At 45.7% G+C, this 16,664-nt stretch overlaps 1 protein-coding gene and 1 long non-coding RNA gene across 14 annotated transcripts in view; both read right to left on the bottom strand.

The window, feature by feature from the left end:
- mark2b (MAP/microtubule affinity-regulating kinase 2b) overlaps positions 1-16,664 on the bottom strand; it is a 34,493-nt gene that overhangs the window by 16,559 nt on the left and 1,270 nt on the right. For all 13 annotated transcript variants that reach the window (XM_052056845.1, XM_052056855.1, XM_052056927.1 and 10 more), the window contains exons 2-8: positions 5,676-5,846; positions 3,280-3,333; positions 1,979-2,027; positions 1,815-1,880; positions 1,658-1,728; positions 1,152-1,208; positions 278-514 (exon numbers count right to left, since the gene is read on the bottom strand). In XM_052056845.1, coding sequence (XP_051912805.1) covers positions 278-514; positions 1,152-1,208; positions 1,658-1,728; positions 1,815-1,880; positions 1,979-2,027; positions 3,280-3,333; positions 5,676-5,846 — 705 coding nt within the window. The remainder of the gene's footprint in view (positions 1-277; positions 515-1,151; positions 1,209-1,657; positions 1,729-1,814; positions 1,881-1,978; positions 2,028-3,279; positions 3,334-5,675; positions 5,847-16,664) is intronic.
- LOC127595630 (uncharacterized) lies at positions 14,921-16,663 on the bottom strand. The gene is made up of 2 exons (XR_007961296.1): positions 16,398-16,663; positions 14,921-16,363 (listed from the first exon to the last, which is right to left on the bottom strand). It is a non-coding gene; the product is annotated as an uncharacterized LOC127595630 (long non-coding RNA).

Genomic DNA, 16,664 nt, shown 5'->3' with positions numbered 1-16,664 from the left:
TGTGTCGGCACGTCCAGGATGCGTCACGTGGGTGCCGCCTGACTTCACAGCATGATAGGTGGCGTGAAAGAAAAGCAGTACGCACCAAGCCTTGATCACTTCTCATCGAAATACGATTCTAATAAAAAGTCACTCTGGCTCATACTGGCGTAATCCGCTTGGTAGAAGGAAAAGAAGCCAAGAACAGAAACGCTGCAACCACCCACACTAAACAGATAGACTCGCTTATGTAAGACATAGATCCACACGCATATGGACTAGTCTGCCGGTCCCCAACCTTGAGATTTTGTCCATCGAAAGGCAGGGAGCCGCTGACGAGCGTGTAGAGGATGACCCCCAGGCTCCACACGTCCACCTCGGGCCCATCGTACTTCTTGCCCTGGAACAGTTCGGGCGCGGCGTACGGCGGGGAGCCGCAGAACGTGTCCAGCTTGTTCCCCAGAGTGAACTCGTTGCTAAAACCAAAGTCTGCGATCTTGATGTTCATGTCGGCGTCCAGGAGCAGGTTCTCTGCCTGCGAACGGACAATTCAAACCGAATGGGTGGAGGACAATTTTTCGCATGTGGAGAAATACTTTTGGAAGCCTTGCTACTCGAGTGTGTGGATAATACGGTGGAGGGGCAAGGTAGCACACAATGGGCAAACTCAGCGATGACACTTCCTGAAGCTTGAAGGGAGTTATTGAGTAAGTGGGCCCTGGTTGCCTAGAAACAGGTCCACTCTTCCTTTTTCACTCGCTCTAAATATTCTCTACCTTCTGCGCGATTGCGATCGGGAGGCTGGAGAGAGCTTGAATGGAAACGATGTCGACGATGATGAGGGCTAAAACTCAGATAACCGCTACGCTGCATTACTGATAAAAGTATCATTGATCGCTTTACTGTGAAATTCAGACTCATTCAACAACCAATCAAAATCCACGTCAGTGTTAACCGCGTGACATTGTTTTCGTGCCAACCCCACTGCTGAGTGGGATTAGCACAGGATGCGCAGGTCCGCAATACTACGACGCGTTGGGGTCTGCGCTCCAGAAAACTTTTTTTTTTTGGACTGTATAAGAAAATAGTGACAGCTTCAATGCAGTAAGTGTATGACGCGATAGACAAAAGAGGCCACCATTTCATAATCACGTGCGAGTGTGTTTTGTCACCTTGAGGTCTCGGTGTACTATACACTTCTGATGGCAATACTGCACCGCTGACACAATCTGGGGAGTGAGAAAGTGAGCACGGGACAGAGAGCAGAAGGAGGGTGAGTGAATAAGGCAAGAAAAAAAAAACACAATTAGGAAGCAATTGTAAAGATAACGCAGGGCTGGACGGTTGTTTTTTTTTTTTGAGGGGGGTGGGGGGGCTTCTGTATTTTTAAAGTGATGTACACTGCCTACTTAACAAGAGATGGAGAGGGAGTGGCGTTACTCAAGACATACAGCATTGTGAATCATCAAATGACCTTAAATTGTTTGTCGTTACTTATCAATTATCATTTACAGACAAGTTTGGACAAACATTTTTTTTTTCCTGCCGAGAGAAAGCACTTTTTTGATGCCGGGAAAGATTTGAAAACTTCCAAACCTGTACTGAATGCTGCTGCTTTTGCGTGTAAGCCATCAAGACGGTAAATTGAAGGAATTTATATTGACGCACTGGAACATACCTGTCGGAATTTGGCACGGGCTTCTTTCTCCTTCATCCTGCCATGAGCCACCAAGTAATCAAACACCTCTCCTACAAGACGGGGCACACGATTGGCAGCTCCATTCCACTCCTGCACTTGACTCAAAAGCTCCCGCACGCCACACGCTTGTGCTCACCTCCGCTGGCGTACTCCATGACCAGGTACAAGGTCTTTTCCGTCTCGATCACCTCAAAGAGCTTAACTGATGGTGGAGGAGAATGCAAAAAAAAAAGATGCTGAGTGGCCATCATTTGCACCCTTTCCGTTTCGTTTAGAAGCGTGGCGGTCCTTTCGACTCACCTATGTTGGGGTGGTTCAACATCTTCATGATCCTCACCTCCCGGAAGAGCTAGCAAACAAGGCGCGCACACACAGAGACGGGGCTTGGTCAAACACTCGACGGACACAGGCGGCGCTCCAAACTAAATAAACACCATCTTGCGGTTTGCGTGTGCCTGCCAATGGAAAGTCTATGTATCCATGGCAACACCACATGTGGCCTGGAGGCCCTTGATAAGGGGCTTAAATTTTTTTAAAAAATAAGCAAATTGCAGTTTTTCTTTCTCTCAATATTGCAATTGCTTTTTTTTTTTTTAACAAGCTCCCTCAAACACGAGCGATTAATTTACCTGTATCTCAAGAAACAATAGTCGATGCATTGTATTGTGCGAATGTTTTGGCTTCGTCGGTTAGGCGTACGCTAAGATAAAAGCAAATGAGCCGTGAATTAACATGAAGGACAGGTTTTCAACTTCAATAACAGTTCACTTACTCAATATTTTTCACAAGGATTCACTGCAACAACACCGTTCTACCAAAGTGCGCCGTAAAAATAAATCGGTGAGTCATATGACAACAGCGATGCAAAAAACAAATCTCGGGCTTTGCCACGTCAAACTTTTCACGTTGGATGAAACAATGACGTGTACGTTTCCAATTCCTAAGGGATGAACTTGTTTGACAGAAACAAAAAAGTAAAATAGATCAAGAATAAAGCCGATTGACTGACATGAAACACTGGTTGTTGCGGGGGGGGCTCAAAATTGACGCCTATGCCAAGTGTTTGATTGTAAGGTGTCCTTGAGTGTTTTGAAAGGCGCTTATAAATAAAATGTATTATTATTCAGTGAAAATTGCATTCTACTACTGTGTGCGGTCGATTTGAATTTGAGTACTTGTTCAGCTGCGGTCCTTATGGTCATTGTTGGGGCAAAATATTACAAGAATCAAATGGCAATCTTGACTTTGTGAAAAATCTGGATCTGAGCATACTGATCCTTCTTTTTTGCGCTAATCTGACAAGCAGTGGCCGTTATGTGGCAAGCACAGCAGCGGAGTGGTTCTGCATTATTTGTCGTGATGCAAACACACATGGCGAGAGTGCGCTTGTGTGTGTGTGTGTGTGAGAGAGAGAGTGAAAGTGTGCACATGCGTGCAAGTGGACACCCCGCCCAGCCACGATCAAGGGAAGTAATTGCAGTTTATTTCCTGTCATTAAAACTCATTGAAAAGCGGAGCGCTTCAGAAAAGCAGAGGAAAGGAAGAGTGAGAGTGACCGTTAGATTTTTGTAAATGTGTGTGGGGGGGGGGGCGCAACCCACCTTCTGCAAACTGGAGGAGTTGAGTTGTGTCTTATCAATGATTTTCACAGCCACCTGGAAGGCAAAAAACAAAAACAAACAAAACGACAACATGACTTGCATGCATCGCACAAGCACCTCAGAGGACGAGCCGATGGCAAACGTTGGCAAACGGCGGCTTGTATCGAGGCGCACGAGATTGACGATAACATGATAGCAGCAGGTGTCGGTTGCATAACGGGGGGGTCGAATAAAGACACGCGTGACGGTCGACAACATGGTATGAAAACACGCAGGGAGCAATGAAACCAAAATAGAGTCAGATGGGAGGGATAAAAAAGTGTGAAGTGTGACGGTGTGTGTGGCGGGAGGGGGGGGGGGGGCGGGGATTCAAGAGAGTTCCACATGCAGGAGAACAAAGGACTGAAGACAATTGTGCACTTTTTTTCTTCTTTTCAGTGGTGCTCATTTGACTCCTTGGTGCCCTCTGACTCGCCCTTGTTTTTTCCACTGTGTGTGTGTGTGTGTGTGTGTGTGCGCGTGCGTCAGCGAGTCACATGGAGTGTTATCAGGGTGTCAGGCAGAGAGCCGTCACACGTTGACAGAGCCCGCCCACGTCCCTCCTAACCAACGTGCCGTGTTGGTCCAAAGAAGGAGCCCCAGCATGGCTCGCCGCTTTCCCTCTGATGAAAGCGACACGCCGCAAGTGCATGCATGGCACGCTGAGCCAGAGACTTTCTCCGCGGCGGAAGAAAGCGCTGAGCTAATTTTCTGGAAGGGGTTTTATGCTCTCCAAGAGCCATATGAGCTCTGGCCGTTAAACAGAATGACAGCAGCATGAACGTGCACACACACACACACACACACACACCTTCCATCCACCAGGAAGCCGCTTTTGAGGTGTCATGCGCGGGTCTGCCAACAAAAACGGCTGATTGGCGGGTCGAATTTTTGCAGATCCCCTCCACCGCCTTTTTTTATACACTTTAAACACATGACAACATAAGATAACGATGTTCAAATATTCCCCACCCGCCTTAAAAAAAAAAGTCAGCAACTTTGCTGCGAAGTTAAACAAATACTCAAGCACAAAGGATTCATAGAGCGGCATATTTGTGAATTTTATCCCCCCTTTTCCCTTCCACTTATGTCCCACTGAGCTATCCTGTCTGGAAGAAATCAAAACCTGGATGGCACAAAATTTCTTGAAATTCAACGAAAAGAAGACAGAGGTGATATTGTTTGGTCCCAGTGGCCCTCGTACATTCCATCCTGTAGACCTGGGCCCTCTGTCTCCTTATCGTAAGTCAACAGTCTCAAACTTGGGCCTTAAACTGGACAGTGATTTCAAACTCGATCAGCAAATTGGTGCCATTGTTAAACTTCTTTCACCTTAGACAGCTGGCCAAAGTAAAAGTAAAAGCTCTCCTCTCTCATGAACACTTTGAGACAGTCCTTCATGCCTTTGTCACATCCCGGCTCGATGACTGCAATGCCCTTTACTTTGGAGTCCGCCAGTCCTCCATGAAGCGCCTCCAGTCGGTCCAGAATACCGCTGCTCGCCTCTTGACTGCTACTCGTATCCACTTCACTCCTACTCTGGCATCCCTTCACTGGCTCCCCATTCATTTTAGAGTTATTTAGGTCTGTGGACCAGAAATGATTAGAAGTACCAAGAACTAAACGGAGGCTCAGAGGGGACGGAGCTTTTTCTATTGCTGGTCGCTCTCTCTGGAATGACCTCCCACTGAACATTCGGCAAGCCTCCTCGCTGCCCATCTTTAAAGCCCTCCTCAAAACTCACTTGTATTCTTTGGCATTCGACTCAGCATGACTTGGATTTGTTCTTGGTTTTACTGTTTGGTGCTTTCTACCGCCTTCATTACCGATTTGTCTTACTGTTTATTGCGCATGTTAAATCGCTCCATGTACAGCACTTTGTATGCAGCGATGGCTGTTTGAAAGTGCTCCAGAAATACTCTTGACTTGACTTTTCAATCTTTCCAAGGTGTTCCCCCAACCCCCCCCCCCCCACTTTTTGTGTTCAATGCTGATATTTTTTTTCTGTTTAAAAAAATAAAATCGCAATGGATTCCAGTGGCTGTCGACAACATACAGGTTTGTGTTTTTCGTTGGCTTTCCTTTGTGAATCGATGCATTCCACTCGATTACAAAACAGTCAAATGTTCTGCCTGTAATGCATATTTCTACAGTTCCAAGCAACAAAAAAGAAGTTATCATATCCATTCAGATTTTTTTAATTGGTCCATTAATCGGTTATCCAAAATTTATGCCGCCAAAAAGAACCTGAACTGACGTCAGTCTCAAAAGTTCCCTAACGGTCGGACAGTAATTCTCACAACAAGCAGCGCAAACTTTTCGGGGGTGGCTGGCGTGTGTGAAGCCCGGAGATTTACCTCCTTTCCAGTGAGGACGTGGCGAGCCAGCTTGACTTTGGCGAAGTTGCCCTTGCCGATGGTTTTCAGCAACCGATAGTTGCCGATGTGCGGCTGCTCGTCCGACGTGGTCGTCGCGATGGAGTTCCGACACCGCGACATGCTGGAGCGGCCGGACGACGACTTGGAGTCCTGACGATTCCGAAGAAATCAGAACGCACGTGTTATACAAACTGCAGCTTTGGGCTGGGTGGGATAAAATGTCAAAATATGTATTGGTGAGAACACGATCCCGAATAAAATAACCTTTTAAAAGTTCAACCATTGAAGAAAAAAAATGCGCAACACCGCTCGGAGGTGGTGCCCCAGTCGGGCTCCTGCTGTTGCTGCTGGTTTTCCCGTGGTTAATATTTAGCATACGATATTTATCCTCAGACGTGCCCATTTTTTTTTCATAGTGCTCCTGGCAAGAAGTTATAGGAAGCGACAGAAAAACAACAACAACAAAAACTGCCACGCTCAGATGGTTCGAGCACGGCTGGCAACAACCTGGCAAAGCTTCATATCTGAGCGAGCAGGTGAAGGGGGGTGGGGGGGGGGGGGTCAGGGTCAGAGCGGCTTTGGGGGGGGCGACGACGCACGCAGGCGCGCAAGTCCACACACATCCCATGCACGCAAAGGCGCGCTTGCACCAACAAGCAGACGGGCGGGACAAAAATCACACACACAGAAGAGTTTTTTTTCGATTTTCCACACCAACTAGTGATTTGATTTGTGCAATTATCTCGGGACCGATTAGAGGCTCACTCGGTGTTGCGAATAAGCCGCAGACCGCCAACGAGCTCTTCCTCGCTGCGCTGCCACACATTTGGGGCCCCTGGGAAACCGGGACAACAACCGTGATTACTTCATTGTGTTTGGCCGACTCCAAACTGAGCGTGCGTCTCCCGTTTTAACAGCCCGCCTGCCTGCCTGCACACACGAAAGTGGAACGGGAGCGCTTCATCTCGGTCGGGTGCCACAATCCGGGAGCCGAGCGGAGATCCTTATGTGGTCTTGTGTGAGGGTGGAGCAAATGAGTTTTATTTTTGGGAGTGAGAGGGCGAAGGAGTGGGAGACGGACAATGTCATTGTGAACACGACTGCAACGCAAAGAGAAGTCCAGTTTCTTACGTTGATGCTTAATCCGTAACGTGAGCGGACTGGACAGTAAACGCCATGAGAAAATAACACAGTATTGCATGAAAACATAAAAATTGTGTAAAAATATGAACTGCTTTTATAAAGCAAAGATCAAGAAAATTGGAAACGCCCATCGATGCGAAAGCGTCATTGCTTCAATGATCTCAGATTGTCTAAATCAAAACCGATGCGCTGGGAACCCCGCGCTGTGCATTTTCTTCATAAGCAAGGTGGCGGCGGCTATTAGCTTCCCACGCTTCATCGGAACAAATGCATTTTCGCAATGTTGTGGGGAAAATCTGGTCGTTATCATGAAGTTTTAAGGACAAAGATGTTCGCTGGAAGCAAAATCGACAAATGGAAAATCGATGACGTGAAATCGGGAGCTGTGAACGTAAACGGGGCACTTTGAAAAGAGGTTTGACTGTACAATTCGTCAATGGCACTGGCAAAGAGCGGCAATCCGGAGCGCCAGGAGAAGCATTTTCAAACGGTACACATACAGTACACTTTGGCGTTCCACTCAGCACGACTTGGATTTGTTCTTGATTTTACTGCTTGGTGCTTTCTACCGCCTTTATGACCGATTTGTCTTACTGTTTATTGTGCATGTTAAATCGCTCCATGTGCAGCAGTTTGTATGCAGCGATGGCTGTTTGAAAGTGCTCGAGAAATACTCTTGACTTGACTAGATTTGTTCTTGATTTTACTGCTTGGTGCCTTCTACCACCTTTATTACCGATTCGTTTTACTGTTTATTGTGTATGTTAAATCGCTCCTTGTACAGCACTTTGTATGCAGGATACCGAGTATGTATACAAAACTCTTTGGCGTTCGACTCAGCATAACTTAGATTTGTTCTTGATTTTACTGCTTGGTGCTTTCTACCGCCTTTATGACCGATTCGTCTTACTGTTTATTGTGTATGTTATATTGCTCCATGTACAGCACTTTGTATGCAGGATTCCGAGTATGTATACAAAACTCGCTTAGATTCTTTGGCGTTCGACTCGGCATGACTTAAGATTTGTTCTTGATTTTACTGCTTGGTGCTTTCTACCACCTTTATTACCGATTTGTCTTACTGTTTATTCTGCATGTTAAATCGCTCCATGTGCAGTACTTTGTATGCAGAGATGGCTGTTTGAAAGTGCTCGAGAAATACTCTTGACTTGACTTGATACAGTATGTACGATAATTAAATTTGGCATTGATTTCCTTTTCACAAACTCTTGAATTGACTTTGTTTTTCTTCCGTCTTTCATTCGTGTTTGGGGCCGTTATGGCTGTTGCTCATCGGGGCGCGCATGCGTATGCTGGAGCGGGGACGATCGCGGGAAGTCGGTTGCTTGAAAAAATCGATCTTTCTTTGGTCAATAAAAAGTTGGTCAGCCGTGGTCGAGTGAGTGGCGACAGAAACGCGCAGCGAAAGACGAGTGGTCTTGTTTTGAGTTCAACTGTTTGGGTCGCTCAATAGCGGGCTGAAAACACTTGAATTCACTACGCTGGAGCATTGGCAAATCTGAATCTCGTTCCTTAAAAATAAAAAAGACCAAGTAGTGCTTTGAACTCAAAAGACAGCACATTTTGGAAGAGCCATAAATCAAGGTACCTCTATCAAGATGTCCGTGCTGGACACAAGGGTAGCAGGATGGCAACAGCTGCATGAAAAGTGAGACTCTGGTTGTCGTGACACGTGAAGCGAGCATATTCCTGCCACTCAACCAAATTCCTCATCCACTGAAGCTATGGAATGACTTTCCGTTAAATGTTAGGCTCTCTGTCCCGTTTTTATTAAAAGTGGTCTTGAGACACATTTTTGATTCATTCAAACAAGATTTCACACTGTTCGATTATTTTCTGAACGTGCTCTATGAATTGAGTCCGGGCAAAGTTATTCCGCTCAAATACAACTGCATGATGCTAACCGCATGCTAGCGCAGCGCAACCTTTTTTTTTTTTTAAATAAAACTTCAACATAAAATTGGGTCGTGTAAGGGAACAACAGGAGACATTGTGGCACTTTTCCAGGGAAAAAGTCATTTTTCACTGAGTGGGAGGGTCGTGAAGGGGGTCATAACGCAAGTACTACTTTCTTCAACTCTTTGGTGGCGTTTCATTCCAGGACTATTTTTGTATACCGACTCTTCCTTCATTTTTGGCCAGCTGGAGGCTGACGACTCCCAACGCCCCAGCACGCGCATACATTCAAATAACAAGCCAACCGCATTTTGTGATGTTGCCTTTTTTTGAGGGGGGGGGGGGGGCTGCGCATGAAGCGGAACCCTCGTGACTTCACATAGCCAAAATTGCAATAGCATGATCCTGTGAAACTGTCATACGTTTGCGTAATCACACCGTCATAATCTGACACCGCCCCCCCCCCCCCCCCCCCGTCTTCTTGTAGATTTTGTGTCTTGCATGAGACCATTGTCCCCCCCTCCCCCACAATTGGATCAAAAGCATCATCTTTGAATCAAATTGAATGACTGAGCTCCCTCCCCAACACGTGCTTCGTGAAATGGCCTCTCGACTCCACATTACAACACCCCCCCCCCCGGTAGGTTGCCAGCTCCCCACGCACGACACCCACAGAAACAAAATCTCCCTTTTCAATAAAGACGCAATCGGTGCGCAAGCTTGAAAATGCAGATTCTCAAACGTAAGCAGGCATGCCGTCTCAAGTCATGAAGTTCAGATTGGGGTCAAGTCGAGTCTCGTCATTTTGGAGTTGGGCAAGTCTCACGTCCTGGGGCGGGTGAGGAGTTCAGTCCAGGCTAACTGAACACTACTGATGACTTCTTCTTTGTCCTCACTACTGTTGACACTTCCGGGGGGGGGGGGGGGTCTTTACTTGCAATTGAGTGCCCGTGCATTAAGTTTTTTGGTCCCCCCCCCCTTAACATAACTCAAGCAGATTTCAGCTCTGACGTGCATCAACTATTCCGACAGAGGCTGCGCAAACCCCACACGCGGGCGGTCACTACTGATGACTTCTTCTTTGTCCTCACTACTGTTGACACTTCCGGGGGGGGGGGGGGGGGGGGGGGGTCTTTACTTGCAATTGAGTGCCCGTGCATTAAGTTTTTTGGTCCCCCCCCCCTTAACATAACTCAAGCAGATTTCAGCTCTGACGTGCATCAACTATTCCGACAGAGGCTGCGCAAACCCCACACGCGGGCGGTCAACTTTAGCACGTCGATGTCGCCGTTTCTCTTGAACTGGATTACCGTAAGATGGCGAGTATCCAACCCTGTGGCACGCATAGCGCAACACAGTCCGCGCTTTTATATCCCAACTAGCTGGTTCGGCGCCCTCCAGGCGGCTCATCAGCTAGTTCCTGCGGAAGGCTGGTAAGGTGGGCCTTTGGCCCACAAAAGTGTTGTTGCTTGGTTCAACTTTTTGTTCATCTTCATTGCTTATCGCGAAAATAAAGAGATGTTTAGCTCTACTAACTAACAATTTCATTGCAATGCTTGTGGGTAGACAACATTTTTTCGCCAAGATGCCCGCGCGATCGTAGTGAGCCACTGCCTGAGCGGCGCAGTGGCGGCGCCGTGAAGTAGGTACGTTTTGAAAAGGGACAGACGGAAGGACAGACCGCGTGCGGGACGACGCGCAATATATATATAGATGGTATATAAATGATCTATTTGGATCGCGGCAGAGATTCGGACTCTTCCGAGCAATCTCGGTAACTCTCGCTAATGACTGATGTCATCGCATCCCCCCCCCCCCCCCCCCCGGGACGGACCGACACTGGCTTCGGATCCGAAACCACGGAGCAGGGGGTTAAAACACGAGTTGGACTCGGTTGAGATTGCACTGAGGATTGAGAGGAAGAAATTTCACCTATGCTGCATGTCATACATAAAGGCATATTTGACAATAAAGATGACCTTTGACCTTGAGATGTTGACAAAAGGTCTCATGTTGATTCAGCACCCAAAGAGAATCAGTCAGCTTTAATGAAGCGAGACAAAAACCTGAGAATATTTCCCGCTGACGGACTGAAATTCCGAGCATTTGGACAAGTTACATGTGAATGTCTGGAAACATTGAACTCGTGGTCAAAATAGCAGCGATTTGATTCGCAGTTCTGCCATTTTCAAAGGCGACCATGATGGTGAATCATTTTGTGTTCTTTGCAAATTTGCTTGATTTGTTCTGTGCCCGTGGCCGCTCTCAAACCGTTGGGCGGCCACAGAGGGCTTCCCGTTCAAGTGTAACGGGGCACACTAACAGGATGTGTAACTGGTCAACCTAATTTCAGGAGACGGTGACGTTTTTTGTACCTTCTTTGGCTTCTCTCACTCAAATCAACATTATATTTTGGCTTTGGTTTCATTTTCCCCAATTTACCTTTGCAAAGGGACGACAGAACCCATTCAGAAAGGCTTCCATTACAATTTTGTACACGCAGGCCAATATCGTGAAGGGATCCAATTTATACAGCAATATGATTATTTTTTTTATAATTCACATAAAGTCAAGAGTATTTCTCGAGCACTTTCAAACAGCCATCGCTACATACAAAGTGCTGTACATGGAGCGATTGAACATGCACAATAAACAGTAACACAAATCGGTAATAAAGGCGGTAGAAAGCACCAAGCAGTAAAATCAAGAACAAATCTAAGTCATGCTGAGTCGAGCGCCAAAGAATACAAGTGAGTTTTCAGGAGGGCTTTAAAGATGGGCAGCGAGGAGGCTTGCCGAATGTTCATCACTACTTAGCTGACCAATCATGCAGTTTAAGAACAAAAAACAATATTGAGCCACTTCATCTTTTTTTTTTCTTTTCTTCCCTGGCAACCGTTGAGGCACACGAACGTCGTGGCGGAGAGGGAAGTCCATGTCGACAATGTGCCGCCACACCTACTAGTCCACTCAACTGGAAAGGCTTGTTTTACGCTGCGCTCTGTCTTAAACAAACCTATAGACACACACACAAGCACACACACACACACACGCACGCACGCCGAGCCTCACCGCAGCACCCGTTTATGCGACGATTCATAGTGTTGCTGACACAGCTCATTCAATTAAAATGTCATTCCAGTCAAGTGAAACACAAAATGAGTGTGGGGGGGGGGTGTATCTGAAGGAGGGCTACTGTGTGCCACGGTGAGAACAAAGATGAATGCGCGCGTGTTTGTGTGAGGCAGGTTTTCTGTTGCTAGGACCCCAGCTAGCTCCGTCTCTCTCTCTCTCTCTCTCTCTCTCTCTCTCTCTCTCTCTCGCTCAACTCTTCTGCCTAGCGACTGCGCCACGAAAGGAGCAAGGCAGAATTTACGGTTTCTCGGGCGGGATGACGACGCGCTTGCTACGGATTGTCATACTCGTGCGATGACTCATTCGACGTAAGCAAGAACGAGGAGAGGCCCAGGAAAAAAAAATTAAAATACGGGGGGAAACGCGCCAGTGTTTGCTGTCATCCGTTTGGCAAGAACAGTGGGAGGTTGACTCGTAATTATCGAATCAATCTTCCGCATTAAAATAAAGCAACGTGCCATTAACCCAATTTTTTTTGTATGGTTGTGCATATCCAATTCCAAATGACGTCAGGGTGCCGTGTTGAACGTAAATCAGTATGGAATGCCGTAATTTGCAATTCACGTTTAACCTGAACACACGACAAAGACAAGATGTGTAGAGTTCAAACTCGCTTTTTCTTTGAATGACATTTAATAAACATTTGAACACTGAAGACACAAAAGCTTCTTTTCTAGCCAATCATGGCACCCGCCCGTTCCCGGTGAGCCTGTCACTTGTGGCATGTTCCAAGCAGGTGTTTGATGAGCATTCCTCAACTTTCTCAGTCTTTCTTGGGAGGGTTTTGCGGGCACACAATTCCAAGTTAAGGATCAGTTGCTAAAAACGATCAAGATGATCATTTTGAACAGTCGATATTTTGTCTTTGCGATGTACTCAAAAATCGGTTCAACATGATTTGCAAATCACTCTACTCTGTTTTTATTTATGTTTAACCCTGTGTTATGTGCTTGAGAGTCTTTGCGCCTTGAGAGTGTTTTCATTTGCTTTTTTATTATTATATTGGCCAAGGAAAGGGGCAAAGAGTCAGCGCTTAAAAAAACAACAACAAAAAAACCTAGGTACCACTGTGGACAGAAACTCTGATTAATGGGCGTTTGAAATTCCGATGACACTTCGGACAGGTCTTCTCAAATAAGAAAATGGCCACGTTTGAAAACAGCGCTAGTTCAAAGCCATTGCGCGGAACGTGCCCGGCTAGCGTGCGCGTTAGCAGCCAACACTGAGATGAAGGATGACGTCAGGGTCAGACCTGTATTTCGAGCTCCGTTGGTCTCTTTTCATGAGACACGGGGGGGGGGGGGGGGGGGGGGGGGGGATATCGCCAAACAGGAAAAACCCTACTTCCTCACACACGGACACTAAACCAGCGAACGGCTGAGCTCACTTGAACTTGGTTGCTCGAGAAAAGGCCAACAGTCACCACAGCTAACGCGGTTAAATATTAATCCAGAAATGCCCCAAATAGGCACCGCCCCGATTTGTCAATGAGCACGTCAACACCGCCACAGGCACTATTTGAGGAAACAAAACAGTTTTCCAATCACTTCATCGGATGCCGTCAGTGAAGGGTTTATTGATAGACGGCGATGAAACGGGGAAATGGTCCGTGTTACCACCTTATATAGCAGCTATTGTTCCTACTTAGCGCTTGTAAGTGGGCCACGGCGTGGCTCTTACGTCAACAATGAATCAAGATTTGGGAGTTTCACGCAAACCAATCCAAAATAGGATTCATTTTCAGACATTGGGGACTTTCTTCTGAACAAGCGCCGTTTCCGTCATCCCATAAACTCATGTTCAAGACAGCCATACACATTCAAGGCTCGGTGATGTACGCGGCCCGTGAAGTAGATTAGAGCTTTTGTACATTTTTTTTTTTACACTTTTAGATTTTCTCTGTCCATCGGAATTATCGCAAAGCTGACTTCGGGCGGAAGGCGGACTCCACCCAGAACTGGTCGCCAGCCAGTCGCAAGGCACATATATTTTTTGAAACAAGCAAGCATATCTCCACCGTCATTGAGGGGAAACAGAACAAAAGCTGCCCGGACACAAGTCAGGCAGCGTGTACCGCTACACCATTAGCGACACGCAGGGCCATGTGGAAATAATTTTCTTTTTGTTAGAATTGATTTGGCATTTTTAAAAAAGTAGCAAAGGGAAGGTACCGGTATTGAACATTTTTGATTGACAGCCATCCTTGCGCGTGACAAATACCCCTTCCCGGGTCCCGCCCTCTTCTCCAGGGACCACCCAAATGACTGACTGCTCTTCCTGTGTTTGGCCATTCTTTGATCCAGTATCTCGGGCTTCCTCATCACTGGGTGGATTTGAAAGCTCTGCATGGCTTCTTTGTTGCCTTTGAATCAAATGAACTTTGGAAGCACCGCAAGTCAAGGCCCCCGCTCTTTCAAAACCTGCAATTGTCTTCTCTGAAAACACCTTTGAGAAGGCAACGTTTGAATTTCAAGTTGACACCAGAAGACATCTATCTCAATTGTGAACTCGGCAGTTGGCGTTTCTCTGCCGAAAATGTGTTGTTTTCAACTCGAGTATCAGTGGTCTCGGTCATAGTAATCGGCAAAGGTTGAATCGAGGCAAATGTTCGGGAATTTGGCGTTTTTAAGAATTTCATTTCACCAAAACATTCTAAACTGACTCAGGCAACTACGTTATTAAACATAACAACATGCGTGTAAAGGGTGCAGGTATTATTCTAAACTTCAAATGTAGTACTTGTCAATTGAGTGTGTCTGGCTTCAGAAAGGCGGGGCTTGGACCGGTGAGTGACGTGGGTGTCACCGAAGGAGAACGTAGAGTTGGCCGGCTGGAAACCTTTGCATGTTGATGAGTGACTCGTGTCGCGGCCATTGGCAGTTTGTGTGGAAATGTGCCGATCGTGTGTTTCGTTGAGACGCGGATTAATCGTGTCTATGTGCATGACCATAAATTCTAACGGGTGAAATGTGGATAAGTGAAATTCGCTAACACTGATACATTGACGTATCATTGTGGTACATGTTACATTTTAGCTTTTTTTTTTTGGAAAGTGTGAAATCCATCGCGGCAACTTTTTTCTTTACTTTTATGGCCCTTATTTTCTTTTTTATTTTAAATTATATTTATAATTATAATTAAATATATAAAAAATATAAATTATAAAATATATTTATATTAAAATTATATTTTCTTATAATTAAATAGAGACATAATTACATGCGGAAAGTAAACATATACGTCTTCGGTGTAGCATGCGGGCATCTTTTTGACCACGCGAACACGGGCGCGATGGAGTCGGGCTTTTTTGAGTGCATTTAGTGATGTGTGATTTTTCGATAGATTCTGATAGTCATCAACACATGCCGGTTTTGCTTCATGAGACAGAGCTTCGATGGATAAAAGCCTGTCGCTTCAGTCGTATTTTGCCCACTTGTCTGTACAGCTTAAGTTCTTACCCGTTTTGCCTTCTTGGGATTAATCCATGCGATTGATGCGCCGTGGTTTATTTCGACATTTTTTTCAATTACTGACAATGAATAGTGTTTTGGGGGTGTCGCTGGATGATAACTACAACGGAAAAGGGGATAATTTGATTCAATAGAATAGAGGGTTAACGTCAAGTCAATACATACTGAAGAAGCTTCTCCTCATATCAAAAGTTAAATGTATCTGCATTTATGGAGACCACTTTTGGGGTTAGTTCTTGCCTTCTTGGTTTATTTTGAGACCCGACACCTTTCTACATGTGGCCTTTATGAGATAGTAACACGTACTCTTGGAAAGTTGTGCAGCAATGGAACACAAGTGAATTGAAAGGATGGATTCAAACAGAGGACCAAAAACATGGCTTCATTGAAAACTACCAGCAACGGGCGAATCGTGTAAAACCACATTTTTTGTCTTGGATGATATTTCTCAGAGTGATGCTTCCTGAAATGATGATTACAGCCAATTCTACCTTGGGTACAATTTTAGAACCGTCCCAAATCTGTAACGTGCATACCAGGTTGAACTCACCCTTTTATATGGATTAAAAACATGAATTTGAGAGCCCTTATTAGCCTTTTTACTTGGGAGTGTGAGGATACATGTATTGGGGAACACCTTTGTTCCCGCAAAGGGCAGGAAGTGCTATGCCCTCGAGCCACACAGCTACCCTGTAAACAAACACAGAGCAGCTCAGCATCTGGCTAAGAACGCCTCGACTCGAGATATCGTTTTGGAGTTGCAGGATACCAAAGTGATCTGAATATCGGTGCAGTTCCACGGAACCTTACAGTTGCATTCAAAACGATTCGGTTTCGCCCCAAAATATTCACTTTGGACCATCCTTACATACGTTGACAATGATAAGTTTTTCACTACTTTATGTTGTCTGTTTCTGTGTTTAGTAAACTTTGCACTGATATTGGCAATTTGAGAAGAGCATAAATATTTAGAGTTAACAAAGTCTGACACTGGGATACAACCTATATCGAAGAAAGTCCGACACTGGCATTCAACCCATCTCATCTTGGCATTCAGAGGTTGGTGCATTTTCACCATTATAACGTTTCATAACTTTCTGAATATTGTCCACTGCAAAATGATAATTTTACCACGGGAATCGGTTCCTACCAACGCAACAATGTTGCACTTTTCTGTTGCACTTTTCTCAGCAGACAAACTATGTTGCATTTTCCTAAATATAAAAGATCAGTGTCAAGATGTAAGTGCAATTGTGTGGCTGCATTTTGTGCAAATTGACTATTCATTGATCGACGTGATGAT

The sequence above is a fragment of the Hippocampus zosterae genome, chromosome 1 (genome assembly GCF_025434085.1).
Source record: "Hippocampus zosterae strain Florida chromosome 1, ASM2543408v3, whole genome shotgun sequence".
Taxonomy (NCBI): Eukaryota; Metazoa; Chordata; class Actinopteri; order Syngnathiformes; family Syngnathidae; genus Hippocampus; species Hippocampus zosterae.
The sequence above is the reverse complement of the archived record's forward strand: the minus strand, read 5'-3'. Positions and strand labels throughout refer to the sequence as shown.